This window comes from Diabrotica virgifera, chromosome 6, assembly GCF_917563875.1.
Source record: "Diabrotica virgifera virgifera chromosome 6, PGI_DIABVI_V3a".
Taxonomy (NCBI): domain Eukaryota; kingdom Metazoa; phylum Arthropoda; class Insecta; order Coleoptera; family Chrysomelidae; genus Diabrotica; species Diabrotica virgifera.
This window is the reverse complement of record NC_065448.1, coordinates 44262582-44276107: the sequence shown is the minus strand read 5'-3', so window position 1 is coordinate 44276107 and position 13526 is coordinate 44262582. Positions and strand designations below refer to the sequence as shown.

The 13526-nt window shown below is 35.0% G+C and overlaps 2 protein-coding genes across 2 annotated transcripts in view; both read left to right on the top strand.

The window, feature by feature from the left end:
* The window catches only part of LOC126885939 (uncharacterized), a 313786-nt gene that overhangs the window by 120043 nt on the left and 180217 nt on the right, over positions 1-13526 (top strand). The window lies entirely within an intron of this gene.
* Positions 1-13526, top strand: part of LOC126885943 (uncharacterized) — a 73388-nt gene that overhangs the window by 34492 nt on the left and 25370 nt on the right. Inside the window, exons 4-6 of the mRNA XM_050652767.1 lie at positions 5947-6091; positions 11094-11350; positions 11892-12047. Of these exons, the coding sequence (XP_050508724.1) occupies positions 5947-6091; positions 11094-11350; positions 11892-12047 (558 nt within the window). The remainder of the gene's footprint in view (positions 1-5946; positions 6092-11093; positions 11351-11891; positions 12048-13526) is intronic.

Here is a 13526-nt window from a genome sequence, read left to right as displayed (position 1 = left end):
GATTTATTTCGCGACCGTCATCGCGACCGTCATCTCTTCGGTAAAATAAATTTTGTACGTATCTATATTATGTGTATGTATACATAAATTGTATAGAAGTATTTAAATTTAAAATAAATGTAAAACCTATTTTTGGATGGGGAAAAAGGATTTATTTCGCGACCATCATCGCGACCGTCATCGCTTCGAAGAAATACATTTTTGAAGTGAAAACTTCTTGAGGGACGTTGTTCACTTTTTGGATGAGGAAACAATATTAAATTGGCGACCGTCATCGCTTCGACGAAATAAATTTTTGAAGTGAAAATTTCTTTAGGAACGTTGTGCACTTTTAGATGGGAAAAAAGTATTGAACTAGCGACCGTCATCTCGACCGGCATCGCTTCGAAGAAATAAATTTTTTGAAGTGAAAACTTCTTGAGGGACTTTGTGCACTTTTTGGATGGGGAAAAGTATTAAATTAGCGACCATCATCGCTTCGACGAAATAAATTTATGAGGTGAACATTTCTTTATTGAGGTTGTGCACTTTTTAGATGGGGAAAAAGTAATAAATTAGCCACCGTCATCTCTTCGACGAAATAAATATTTGAAGTGAAAACTTCTTTAGGGACGTTGTACACTTTTTGGATGGAAAAAATTATAAAATCAGCGGCCGTCATCGCTTCGATGAAATTTATTTTTGAAGTGAAAACTTCTTGAGGGACGTTGTGCCCTTTTTGGATGGGGAAAAATTATTAAATTAGCGACCGTCATTGCTTCGACGAAATAAATTTTTGAAGTGAAACTTCTTGAGGAACGTTGTGCACTTTTTGGATGGGGAAAAAGTATTAAATTAGAGAATGTCATCGCTTCGACGAAATACATTTTTGAATTGAAAATTTCTTTAGGGACGTTGTGCACTTCTTGGATGGGGAAAAAGTATTGAATTTGCGACCATCATCACTTAGCTGAAATAAATTTTGTACGTAGGTATATAAATTATGTGTATGTATACAAAATAGCATAGGGTATACGCATCGCGTATATGATAGAGGGTATACGCATCGCGTATATGATATAGCACTTCTTTTTGGATGGGGAAAAAGTATTGAGCTCGGAATTTATTTACTATAAGAAGTTTTCACTTCTGTCGGCACTCCCACGAGTGCCTTCAATTTTTTTTTAAATCACAACGTTGTTCTTTTTTATTTATCTAACACTAACCAATTCCTTGTTAAAAGTACTATTTACTCGTGTACTCAAACCTGTTAAATTTCCTCAACCAATTTGTAACCTTACCTCATAGATAAAAAAGCTTATTTTTAATTAAATATTTTTAACAGATTTGGGTAGATAGGCTGTTCTGACGCCGTGAATATCTATTGGCTCCCGGCATCATTTAATATTGCAATATTTGCATCTGGATTTTTGTTTATATTATAAGCGTACCTAATACCCCATGTACTAGTACTAGGTAGGTACCTATTCGACTATTCCATTTTGACTGCGCGTCCACCAAAGGGCGCCGGGCATCGACTGCACACGGGCGCTACATGGGCTAGAGCCGCCTCTGGGTTTGGGGGGTTATTGCCTATGGTAGCCGATCACAACTTTTGTTTATTCGAGGCAGTATGACAGATGCGCGTTATGTTGATGACATCTTACAAACCACTTTACTGCCTTATCTAGACGGCCGTCGAAAAGCTCTTTTCCAGAAAGACAACACGCGTCCCCATGGTTTACTGTAAAGAGACCGAAATCATTAGACCGAAAGCAGTAGACCGATCTCATTAGACCGAAAAGCACTTTACCGAAACCTCACTAGACCGAACAGCAGAAAAGCAGTTCTTTTTACTTGTCGCAGTAAAAGAGATAAGACTAATGTAATTACAACTAAATGTTATTTGGATGGTTATTATAAACAGTTAAAATGGTGTTAACGTCACTGTACCCTTAATTTATATTTACCGTCACTAATTTGTTTAACGGATGAAAATGATTTCATATCAGACTGTACAGAGTAACAATTTACACAGTCTATACAGTTGGAAAAATGAAAGAATACCCATGAACGATCACATCAATCACTTATTTTGTATTTGCTGTCTTTTTCTATAACAAAGGTTTGTTATTTGTCGAAAAATACAGCAAATACAAAATAAGTGATTGATGTGATCGTTCATGGGTATTCTTTCATTTTTCCGACTGTATATAAAATAATACAAAAAAAATACAATAAACAAAAAGATAGATATACAAAATCTTAGCATACTTTACTGCAAACTTTTTAAATTTATTTACCATTTCGGTCTAATGCTGTTCGGTCTAGTGAGGTTTCGGTTAAGTGATTTTCGGTCTACTGCTTTCGGTCTAATGATTTCGGTGTAATTGTCGTGTACCGTTTCAATACAAGCAAAAGTTTCGATCTTTCTTGTGTTACCAGCGGCAGGATATCTTTTTTATGTTAGTTGGTATCACATCCACGAACCTTTATCTGGGTTCAATTCATCATGATTCTCTTTGCCTGATCTCTATGGGTTTACTGTAAAGAGACCGAAATCATTACACCGAAAGCAGTAGACCGAACTCATTAGACCGAAAAGCACTTTACCGAAACCTCACTAGACCGAACAGCAGAAGACCAAACAGCAGAAGACCGAAAAGCAGTTCTTTTTAGTTGTCGCAGTAAGCAGTAAAAGAGATAGGACTAATGTAATTACAACTAAATGTTATTTGTATGGTTATTATAAACAGTTAAAATGGTGTTAACGTGACTCTACCCTTAATTTATTTTTCCTTCACTAATTTGTTTAACGGATAAAAATTATTTCATATCAGACTGTACAGTACAGGGTAACAATTTACACAATCTATATAATAAAATAATACAAAAAAAATACAATAAACAAAAAGACAGATATAAAAAATCTTAGCATAATTTACTGCAAACTTTTTAAATTTATTTATCATTTCGGTCTAATGCTGTTCGGTCTAGTGAGGTTTCGGTAAAGTGATTTTCGGTCTAATGAGTTCGGTCTACTGCTTTCGGTCTAATGATTTCGGTCTAAATGTCGTGTACCATCCCGGTTGTCAATATTGCTCGTCGAACTATGGACTTTCTCCAAGAAGCTGGCGTTAATTTTTTGCCATGGATAAGTACCCCGTTCACTGGGTTTAAACATATCGAACATATTATGTGGGATATGGATATGATGGGGAAGAGACTGTCCACTTTGCACCACCCTCCACAGACTCTGGCACAGTTAATCCATGAAATTCAAGTTGCTTGGAACGAGGTGCCACAAGCAGACATCGATCATCTCATTTTGTCAATGCCTAGACGTGTACAGGAGTGTATTCAGCTATGGAGTCGCCAAACAAATTATTTTTTTTATTACATGTCAATAAAAAGTCTTGCCAATGTTATCGTTTAATTCTTGATAAAAATGTGCCATGTTGCCAAAAAATTAAGTTCCAGAAATGATTCCTTTTGGGTGTAACACTTCTAATGTCACTGAGTATGATTTAAATACTCGGGAGCAGTAATAACATCCGAAAATAGTTATGAGAAATAATATGTAACAGCTAAAATAATATGAAATAAAGCATATTACTCCTTAGCGAAGCTACTTTGTGATAACCTCGGACATTAAATAATAGTCTGAGACAGAATTCATTTATTTTCAAGACATCTATTTTCGCCTAAACAAACAAAAAATGGGAAATAATTCGTTATTTAAATATACGTTCCACATATACGGCTTTCATATGTGACGATATTTAATCCATAAATAATAAAAACCGACGAGAAAATAACATACTTTCGGCTGAATTAAACATGAAAAAATTGTCTGCAAGGTGGTACCCATTTCAAACAACTCAATTTATTGTAGTTGAATGCTCAGATGCCATTGTAGGGAAACGTCTTCACAGTAAACGACTTAACAGTTAGTGTGCTGTGTCTGGGCATGGAATTATTGGTCCTTATTTTGTTGAAGATGGAAACAAGCATCAAATTACTGTTTACATCTATTGAGAATATTACACCTTTTGTTACAGATTTACGAAATTTTTGCCAAAATCCGCAGATGGACAGGATGGCGCAATAAGTCAAACAGCTATACCTACGCTTTCTAGCCTTACTTCACGAACATTTTGGAAACAGAATAACTTCTCGTGGAACAGACTTCGAGTACCAAGCTCACCTGCTCTGACCACACATAATGCATAATTTGTAGCATGCTAAATGAATCAATATTTAAGTCATAAGTTCTGCCAGCAGATATTGGAGAAATTCGATAAAAGAGAATGAACTGTTTTCAATAACTGCAGCAACCAGTCTAAATATGTTGAATAATTTCCAAAACAATAGGGAACTTGCATAAATTTTTAAATATTAAAATGATATTAAAAAACATAAGGTAACATGATCTTAAAACGCTTGCATGCGAAAAAAATAAATATTTTTAACCCGTACTAATTACGACGCTTTGAAAATGCTATAAAATTCAAATATCTTAGGAGGCTCTTGAACGTCCTTCTATTGGTTCGACGTCACGGGCCACGGTTAACCGGCCTAGCAGTCGGAAACAACGCGATTAGGGTAGGTATCACGGGTATATTACATTTTAATCGTCTTTAATGGAAAATTCCTAGGTATTATTTATGTTCATCTTATATATTGTAATAAGTAGTTCCCCAATCAGCTTAGTTTTAAACTGAAATTGATAAAGTTTAGTGCTACTTTGTAAAGAGTTTAAAACGCATAATATGACGGACGAGGGTTTTTCAAAAGGTCAATCTGACTAACTTACCTACCGTTGATGTCTTCATGATGGCAGCTTTTATAAAAAGTAGTGAAAGCTATTCTATTGAAGAAATGTGAGGTGTCAAGGCAAATAAGTAAGAATTATTAATAAGCATGTTTAAACCGTTTATAACAATAGTTTGGTACAATTATATTATAGTATACGGTTTACCCCGTGGGTTTGATCTACCTAACTCCATTCGAAGGATTTCGTATATCCTGGAAAAGATTACGGTGTAATTTGCATTATAATAACGATTATATTTTATTGTAATGTTTATTAGTACCTACTGGAGCCTTTCATTATTGTGTTCAAACCCTTCTGAGAAAAGATTATGGTGATTAGCAGACGTACCGATAGAACGTGTACATAGCCAACAAAATCCTTCTTTACAAAGTTAATAATATGCATAAATAAGAAGAATCATTATTGTAATTTTACAAGGTAATATCTTTATCATCTCAGCTTATACTTACACCGCATCCCTCGGTAGACCGCAAGCTATAGCAGAAACCCGACTGTAGACCGCATACTATAGTAGCACCAATACTTTTTAGTTACTCTTACTTTTATTATTAAAAGTTTTGTTCATTTTTAAGTTACTTGTTTCTTCTTTGTTCTTCAACACAAGAAACGACAAAAGTAATTTCATAAAAAAGAACTTTTTGATACATGTCAATAGAGATAAAATGTTAATATTTTTCCTGTCACAGAAAAAATCATTTTTGCCACAGAGTAAAACAAGATATTTCAACTATATTATTTATCTATGAGCAAACTGCATTAAATGCAATAGCCCACCGAACGGGCAAACGATACGAGTGGACTGTGACGTCAGACCCCAGCTCTCGCTTTTGAAGTTGTTTGAAACGGAAATTTTAGGCGCGGAACTTTGATCAGATGTTGTACGTACACTATTCATTTTTAAGACGTAATATTTTGAATATAACATTTTAAAACATAAATTAACAATTTTATGCAAAAAATTTTTTAGTGCAAGTTCCCTATTATGAAGCTTGTTTGCGCCGCAATGGTGCACATTTTGAATATGCGAATTATGTCAATTAAAAAATAAATACAGTGTTCACTTTTAGTACAGTTTATTTTGGCGAATATTGTACTTAAAAATAATATAAAACTTCTTAATATTTTTTTAGATCGAACGTAAAATACACTGCTTGTATTATCGATGAAGCTACTCAGTGTACTGAAGTAGAATGTCTTTTTCCCATTATGCAGAAAGTAGATAAATTCATTCTCGTTGGAGATCCCCAACAATTACCTGCAGTTATCTGCAATAAAGTAAGTCACTTTTAAATCACATTTTAGTTTGACAATAAACAATATAACAATTTATTTCCCCATAAATTTTTGTCAGATTCGGTGTTGTTAGTTCATTTATTAGCGAGTAATCGCAAAGTGGCGGTATCTTTCAAAAGCACTAACAACGGGAAAACATTGAAATAATTGTCATTATTTTGTGTACGTATTTACGTCCGGTATATATTGTAATTAACAATGAGTTCGACTTCAAAAAACTATTGCAGTGTTCCTGAATGTTCATCCTATATCCTATTATACCTACTCCACGTAATGACGGAAACTAACCAATGCCAACTCACACATTTTGTTAATTTAATGTTTGTATTAATCGTAGTATTTTTTAATGCTCAAGCGACTCCAAAATTAAATTAATAATTAAAATGAAGTATATATTCTATGCACAGAATGTACATTGCTTTGCAAAATATTCCGACCACCTTATAATTTTCAAAACCTAAATTATAAAATAAATTTACCTACTTAGTTTGCAGTTTTTATATAATTAAACATTTTTATCTGTTAGCGGCTACTGTAACATAAATGTTGGTGTACCTATTAACTACACACACCGGCAAAATTAAAGGAATACCTTAAAAATGGGACATGTTTGATGTTGCGAATTTCCTAAACCAGTTGTCCGATTTGAGTGATTTTTTTAGTATGGTATAGCCTTATTATTTAAGAATATCGGTGTATCAATCATACTGTGTTTTTCCTTTAAAGTTCGGAACACCCTGTGGAATATTCTAGCATATATAAAAAAATATTGAAATTAAAACTCATTTGTAGCCTTAGACTTTCTTAACATTTTCTTTTTTGATTAATTTTCTTATGTTGGATAATAAAAAACTTAGGTACTTTAACAACTAGCCATGTTCTTCATCAATACAGGGTGTTTCTAAATAAGTGCGACAAACTTTAAGGGGTAATTCTGCATGGAAAATTAATGATCGTTTGCTTTATAAAGATATATCCGCAAATGCTTCGTTTCCGAGATACGGGATGTTAAATTTTTTCTTACAAACTGACGATTTATTCATTGGTCTAAAACCGGTTGAGATATGCAAATGAAATTTGGAAGGTTTTAAGAGGGTGGCTATTGCGCATTTTTTGACATACAATTAATAATTTTATATTCACCATTGACGTGCATAAGGGATATATATCTAAAATGTTTATAAAGGTATGCACAACATTGGTGAATATAAAATTCTTAGTTGTATGTCAAAATATGCGCAATAATAACCTCTTAAAATCTACCAAATTTCATTTGCATATCTCGACCTGTTTTAGAGCAATGAATAAATCGTCAGTTTGTAAGAAAAATTCAACATCCCGTATCTCGGAATGTTGAATTCGTTGTTGAATATTATTTAACGGTCATTAATTTTTGATGCAGAATTACCCCTTAGTTTGTCGCACTTATTTAGAAACACCCTGTATTAATGAAGAACATGGCTAGAAGTATCTAACTTTTTTTAACATAAGCAAATGAATCAAAAAAGAAAATGTTAAGAAAGTCTAAGGCTACAAATGAGTTTTAATTTTAATATTTTATATATGCTAGAATATTCCACAGGGTGTTCCGAACTATAAGGAAAAAACACAGTATGATTACTGTGTTTACTGTTACTCGCAAACATAACCTTTAGATGTAAAAATTAAGCTTAAAGGTTATGTTCAATGCATATTCCTACAACATGTCCCAAAAATGTTTTTAACAGGTTGACTGACGCATACTCCGATCGGAGTGTGCTGGCCTCCTTCTGTGGCGCTGCCTACTCCGATGGGAGTATCGATCACATAATCTATATCGAAGTAATACTCACGGAGTAGCTGGCGTTACCGAATAAGGCCGGCACACACCGTCGTCAGTCAACCTGTTAATGCAACTTAATTTTTTAATTTTTTTTTCGCAAATTGTTTAATGAAAAATTTAGCCCACCTTTTCAAGTGTCTGCCTAATGAAATTATCATTTCTATGTCCGTCCCACTTTGACTTTACATTATAAGGAACATAGGTTGTTATAGTCTAAGAGCTGGGAGCGGATTTTGTGCGTGATAAGTAATATGGAAAAACTATACGGGGATATGTTGAATTAGTTGTGTACATGACTTTCACCAACGGCCGGAAACCAGAGTTGGGGCCCGAGGGTAGTTATAAGGGATCAAAGTCGCGGAATTTATTATTTTTTTTTATGACGTTCATGATCGAGATAGTGCACCAAAATTTGGGAATAAGTAGGTCATGACGTACCTAAGTAAAATCTCTAGGGGCTCAACGCTGCGTGGCCGACAAAGGCGTGGGGGTAGGGGTGAATATAAAAAATATAACGGGTTTTTTGCGACGTTCATGATGAAATAGTGCACCAAAATTTGGGTATAAGTAGACCATGACATAAATAATTAAAATCCCCAGAGCCGGAAACCAGAGTGGGGAAGGAAGGTAGTTATAAGGGGTCAAAGTTCCGTTTTTTATTATTTTTTTTGTGACGCTCATGATCGAGATAACGCGCCAAAATTTGGGTATAAGTAGGTCATGACGTAACTAAGTAAAATCTCCAGGAGTGGAACGCTGCGTGGTCGACAAAGGGGTGGGGCAGGGGTGAATATAAAAAAATATAAGGGGTTTTTTGCGACGTTCGTGATTGAGATAGTGCACCAAAATTTGGAAATAAGTAGCCCATGACATAACTAAGTAATATCCCCAGAGGCGGAAACCAGAGTAGCGGACGAGGGTAGTTATAAGGGGTAAAAATCGCGGATTTTATTATTTTTTTTTGTGGCGCTCATGATGGAGATAATGCACCAAAATTTGGAAACAAGTAGATCATGACATTACTAAGTAAAATCTACAGGGGCGGAACGCTGCGTGGGGGACAAATGTTGTGACGGGTCACAAAAAAAAATAATACACACTGCGACATTGACCCCTTAAAACTACCCTCATTCCCAACTCTGGTTTCCAGCTCTGGGGATTTTACTTAGCTAAGTCATTTTCTACTTATTCCCAAATTTTGGTGCACTATCTCAATCTAGCACGTCGAAAAAAACCCCTTAAATTTTTTATACTTTCACCTACCCCCACCCCTTTATCGGCCACGCAGCGTTCCACCCCTGGAGATTGTACTTAGTTACCTCATGACCTACTTATTCCCAAATTTTGGTGCACTCTCGATCATGAGCGTCACAAAAAAAAATAATAAAAACGGCGATTTTGACCCCTTATAACTACCCTCATCCCCAACTCTGGTTTCCGGCTGTGGGGATTTTACTTAGTAATATCACGATCTACTTATTTCCAAATTTTGGTGCACTCTGTCAATCACGAACGTCGCAAAAAAACCCCTTATATTTTTTGTATTCACCCCTGCCCCACCCCTTTGTCGGCCACGCAGCGTGCCACCCCTAAAGATTTTACTTAGTTACGTCATGACCTACTTATTCCCAAATTTTGGTGCACTCTCTCGAGCATGAGCGTCACAAAAAAAATAATAAAAACGACGACTTTGACCCCTTATAACTACCCTCATCCCCAACTCTGGTTTCCGGCTGTGGGGATTTTACTTAGTAATATCACGATCTACTTATTTCCAAATTTTGGTCCACTATCTCAATCACGAACGTCGCAAAAAACCCTTTATATTTTTTATATTCACCCCTACCCCCACCCCTTTGTCGGCCACGCAGCGTTCCGGCCCTAGATATTTTACTTAGTTACGTCATGACCTACTTAATCCCAAATTTTGGTGCACTATCTAGATCATGAGCGTCATAAAAAAAAAATAATAAAATCCGCGACTTTGACCCCTTATAACTACCCTCATGCCCGACTCTGGTTTCCGGCTCTGAGGATTTTACTTAGTTATGTCATGATCTACTTATTCCCAAATTTTGGTGCACTCTGTCAATCACGAACGTCGCAAAAAAACCCCTTATATTTTTTGTATTCACCCCTGCCCCACCCCTTTGTCGGCCACGCAGCGTGCCACCCCTAAAGATTTTACTTAGTTACGTCATGACCTACTTATTCCCAAATTTTGGTGCACTCTCTCGAGCATGAGCGTCACAAAAAAAATAATAAAAACGACGACTTTGACCCCTTATAACTACCCTCATCCCCAACTCTGGTTTCCGGCTGTGGGGATTTTACTTAGTAATATCACGATCTACTTATTTCCAAATTTTGGTCCACTATCTCAATCACGAACGTCGCAAAAAACCCTTTATATTTTTTATATTCACCCCTACCCCCACCCCTTTGTCGGCCACGCAGCGTTCCGGCCCTAGATATTTTACTTAGTTACGTCATGACCTACTTAATCCCAAATTTTGGTGCACTATCTAGATCATGAGCGTCATAAAAAAAAATAATAAAATCCGCGACTTTGACCCCTTATAACTACCCTCGGCCACAACTCTGGTTTCCGGTCGTTGGTGAAAGTCATGTACACAACTAATTCAACATATCCCCGTATCGTTTTTCCATATTACTTATCACGCACAAAATCCGCTTCTACTCCGACTATTATGAGAGTTTTAGCGCCGTGATGCCGATTTTATTAAAAAGAATTTGTACCTAGTCGTACATTAGAGAGATTAAATTAAAACTGTTTTAGAAAGGCAATCTCCAATTTTAGGATTCATATGCGTTTAAGTTTATTTGATATACTATAGTTATTACACATATGAATCCTAAAATTGTAGATTGCCTTTCTAAAACAGGTTTAATTTAATCTCTCTAATGTTCGATTACAAATTCTATTTGATACAATTGGAATCACGGTGCTAAAACTCTCATAAGAGCTGCATTGCCTATGTTCCTACAGTCAAGGTGGGACGAACTATAGTAATATTTCGATTAAAGCAAAAAAAGGATCATATACGATTTACTGAATCCAAAAGAGATACCGCTTGGTCTACCGTTATATTTTGTATAATCTAAGACGCTTTTTTGTATGTCGAAAAATTTTAATTGTAGGAAGCCCAAGATGTCGGTTTTGGCAAATCTCTGTTTACAAGAATATACGAGCATTTTGTCAACAATCGAGACAACAGCCCGATGAAAATGTTGTGTGAACAATACCGGATGAACCCAGCCATCTGTGATTACCCCAATAGAAAATTTTATGATGGAGCACTGAAATCTTCTCCAATTTGTACTAATCCAATACAGCCACATCTGAAGCCGTATTTAGTATTTAACCTTATGAACCCTGCAACCTCATATAATAAAAGGTATGTTTAATATACAGAGTGATTCATTGGAAAATAGGCATACATTAGTCAGCATATACATAGAAGCATACATTACAATTGTCATTTTATCCGTTAACATTGTAAAAGTACTGTCACGATAGATTTCTTTTTGTTTCAAATTATCTTTATTCTCATCATTATACATCTATAAATTAAGTCGATTTAATATTGAAATACCCTTCAACGGATACATAATTTTCAAAATCCTGTGTATAATAATCACGGACGTACGTTTTTTCTGTCACTTCGAGCTTAATGCATTAGAGCGAATTCGACAAACTATGACGCACTGAACGAAAGGTTTGGGATAAACTGTATTTTGTGTTGGTATCTTGTGACGTGACTTGTTGTGACGTGGATGACGTGCAACGCTATTAATACTGTACGAACTTTATACTGACCAAGCTTATCCCCAGTTTCACACACTATGAATTTGAACGTGCGGTCGTTAGAACGCACGATGACATTTAAATGGTGTGATTGTGTTTAACTGGTAATACTCCAATTTGTTTATTTTTAGCTCTGAATATGAAAACCCCAATGAAGTGGATGTTGTTTCTTGTATATTAAAAGCGTTGAATACGTATGTAGTGTCGACTTGTAAATACAGTGTTGGAATTATTACGCCTTATCGAGCGCAAGTGGTTTTAATTTCAAGATGTATAAAGGAAATGAAGTAAGTTTATTTTTATATTAAGCTTCAACTGTTAAAATCTTATCAGCTCGTATCAACTATTAACTGGGAAAGAATTCCGAACAAGAGTGAATGAAAGTGAACGACTTACTTTCATTCACTTTTGTTCGGAATATACATATTATATATGGGTCTACCCAAAATCCCGACAGCCAAAATCCCGACAGCCACAATCCCGACGGCCAAAATCCCGACACGCCAGAATCCCGACAGGCCAAAATCCCGACAGGCCAAAATCCCGACAGGCCAGAATCCCGACAGGTTTGATAAGTTTCTTTTTAACATATATAATTACATTTATTTCTTGTTTTTTTATGGCCATCTGTTTTTTATTTTTTGTTACTAAACAAAAGTATTTACCAGTTAATATGAACTAATTTTCTAAATAAAATTTGTAACATGGGTATATGAATTAAATTTTTTTTTGCCAATATATAGTCAAATAATATATTATGTATAATCAAATCCTGAATTCAAGTTTACTTTCATATAAGTAATAGATATTATCATGTCACTTACAACCTTCCATTTAAGTAAGTATAACTTTTATATTATAAAATGAGGTGTTTAAATAAATTTTTCTTTTAAAATACATACATGTCGGGATTTTGGCCAATCGGGATTCTGGCGTGTCGGTGTTTTGGCCGTCGGGATTTTGGCTGTCGGGATTTTGGGCGCCACCGATTATGTATATTTAAATATCCCTAAATAAGAGTTACATTACATCACAGAACGTTTTCGGACTAAAAAATCCATCATCAGTGTTAATAAAAGCCTTAAAATAAGTATAACCTAATTAGTTAAAAAAAATTATTGAAAATGTTGACTAGTTAAAAAATGCAAGAGGTCATACTTACAATAATGCGCATGCCTGAGCCACCAAAATGTTTGGGGAAAAACCCTTGTTGAAAATGTTGAAAATTGTTATGATATACCTACTACATATTTTTAATAATATTCAGCGATGTTGCAAATATTCCTGTGTGTGTGTGTGTGTGTGTGTGTGTGGTTGGTATATTGACTGCGAAACCTAAGGCTTCATTCGCTTAATCATATTTACTAGGGTGGGCCGTTGTGTAATGTGTTTTTATTTTGTTTTTTTAATTAAGTTTCCTGACTCCAGAAAAGATGTATGATAAGATAACTTACCTCACAGTGTTTTGTTTTATAATTAATTTTATTTTTTTCCACTGCCACAGAGCTATACAGGGTGAGGCAGATAAAGGGTCTATTAGAAATATCTCGAGAACTAAAGCTAAGAAAATCATGAAAATTGTTATACAAGGGTTTTGAGGTGTGAACTATTTAATGAAAATATTTTGGTCTCTTTGCTACTTCCGGTTATACCGGAAGTTGATTGTAACTTCGTTTTTTTAAATGGGACACCCTGTATATTTTTACATTTTTAGATTCTCCTCGATTTCTTCTTTCTTTAAATATAAGGTTTTGTAATATTATACA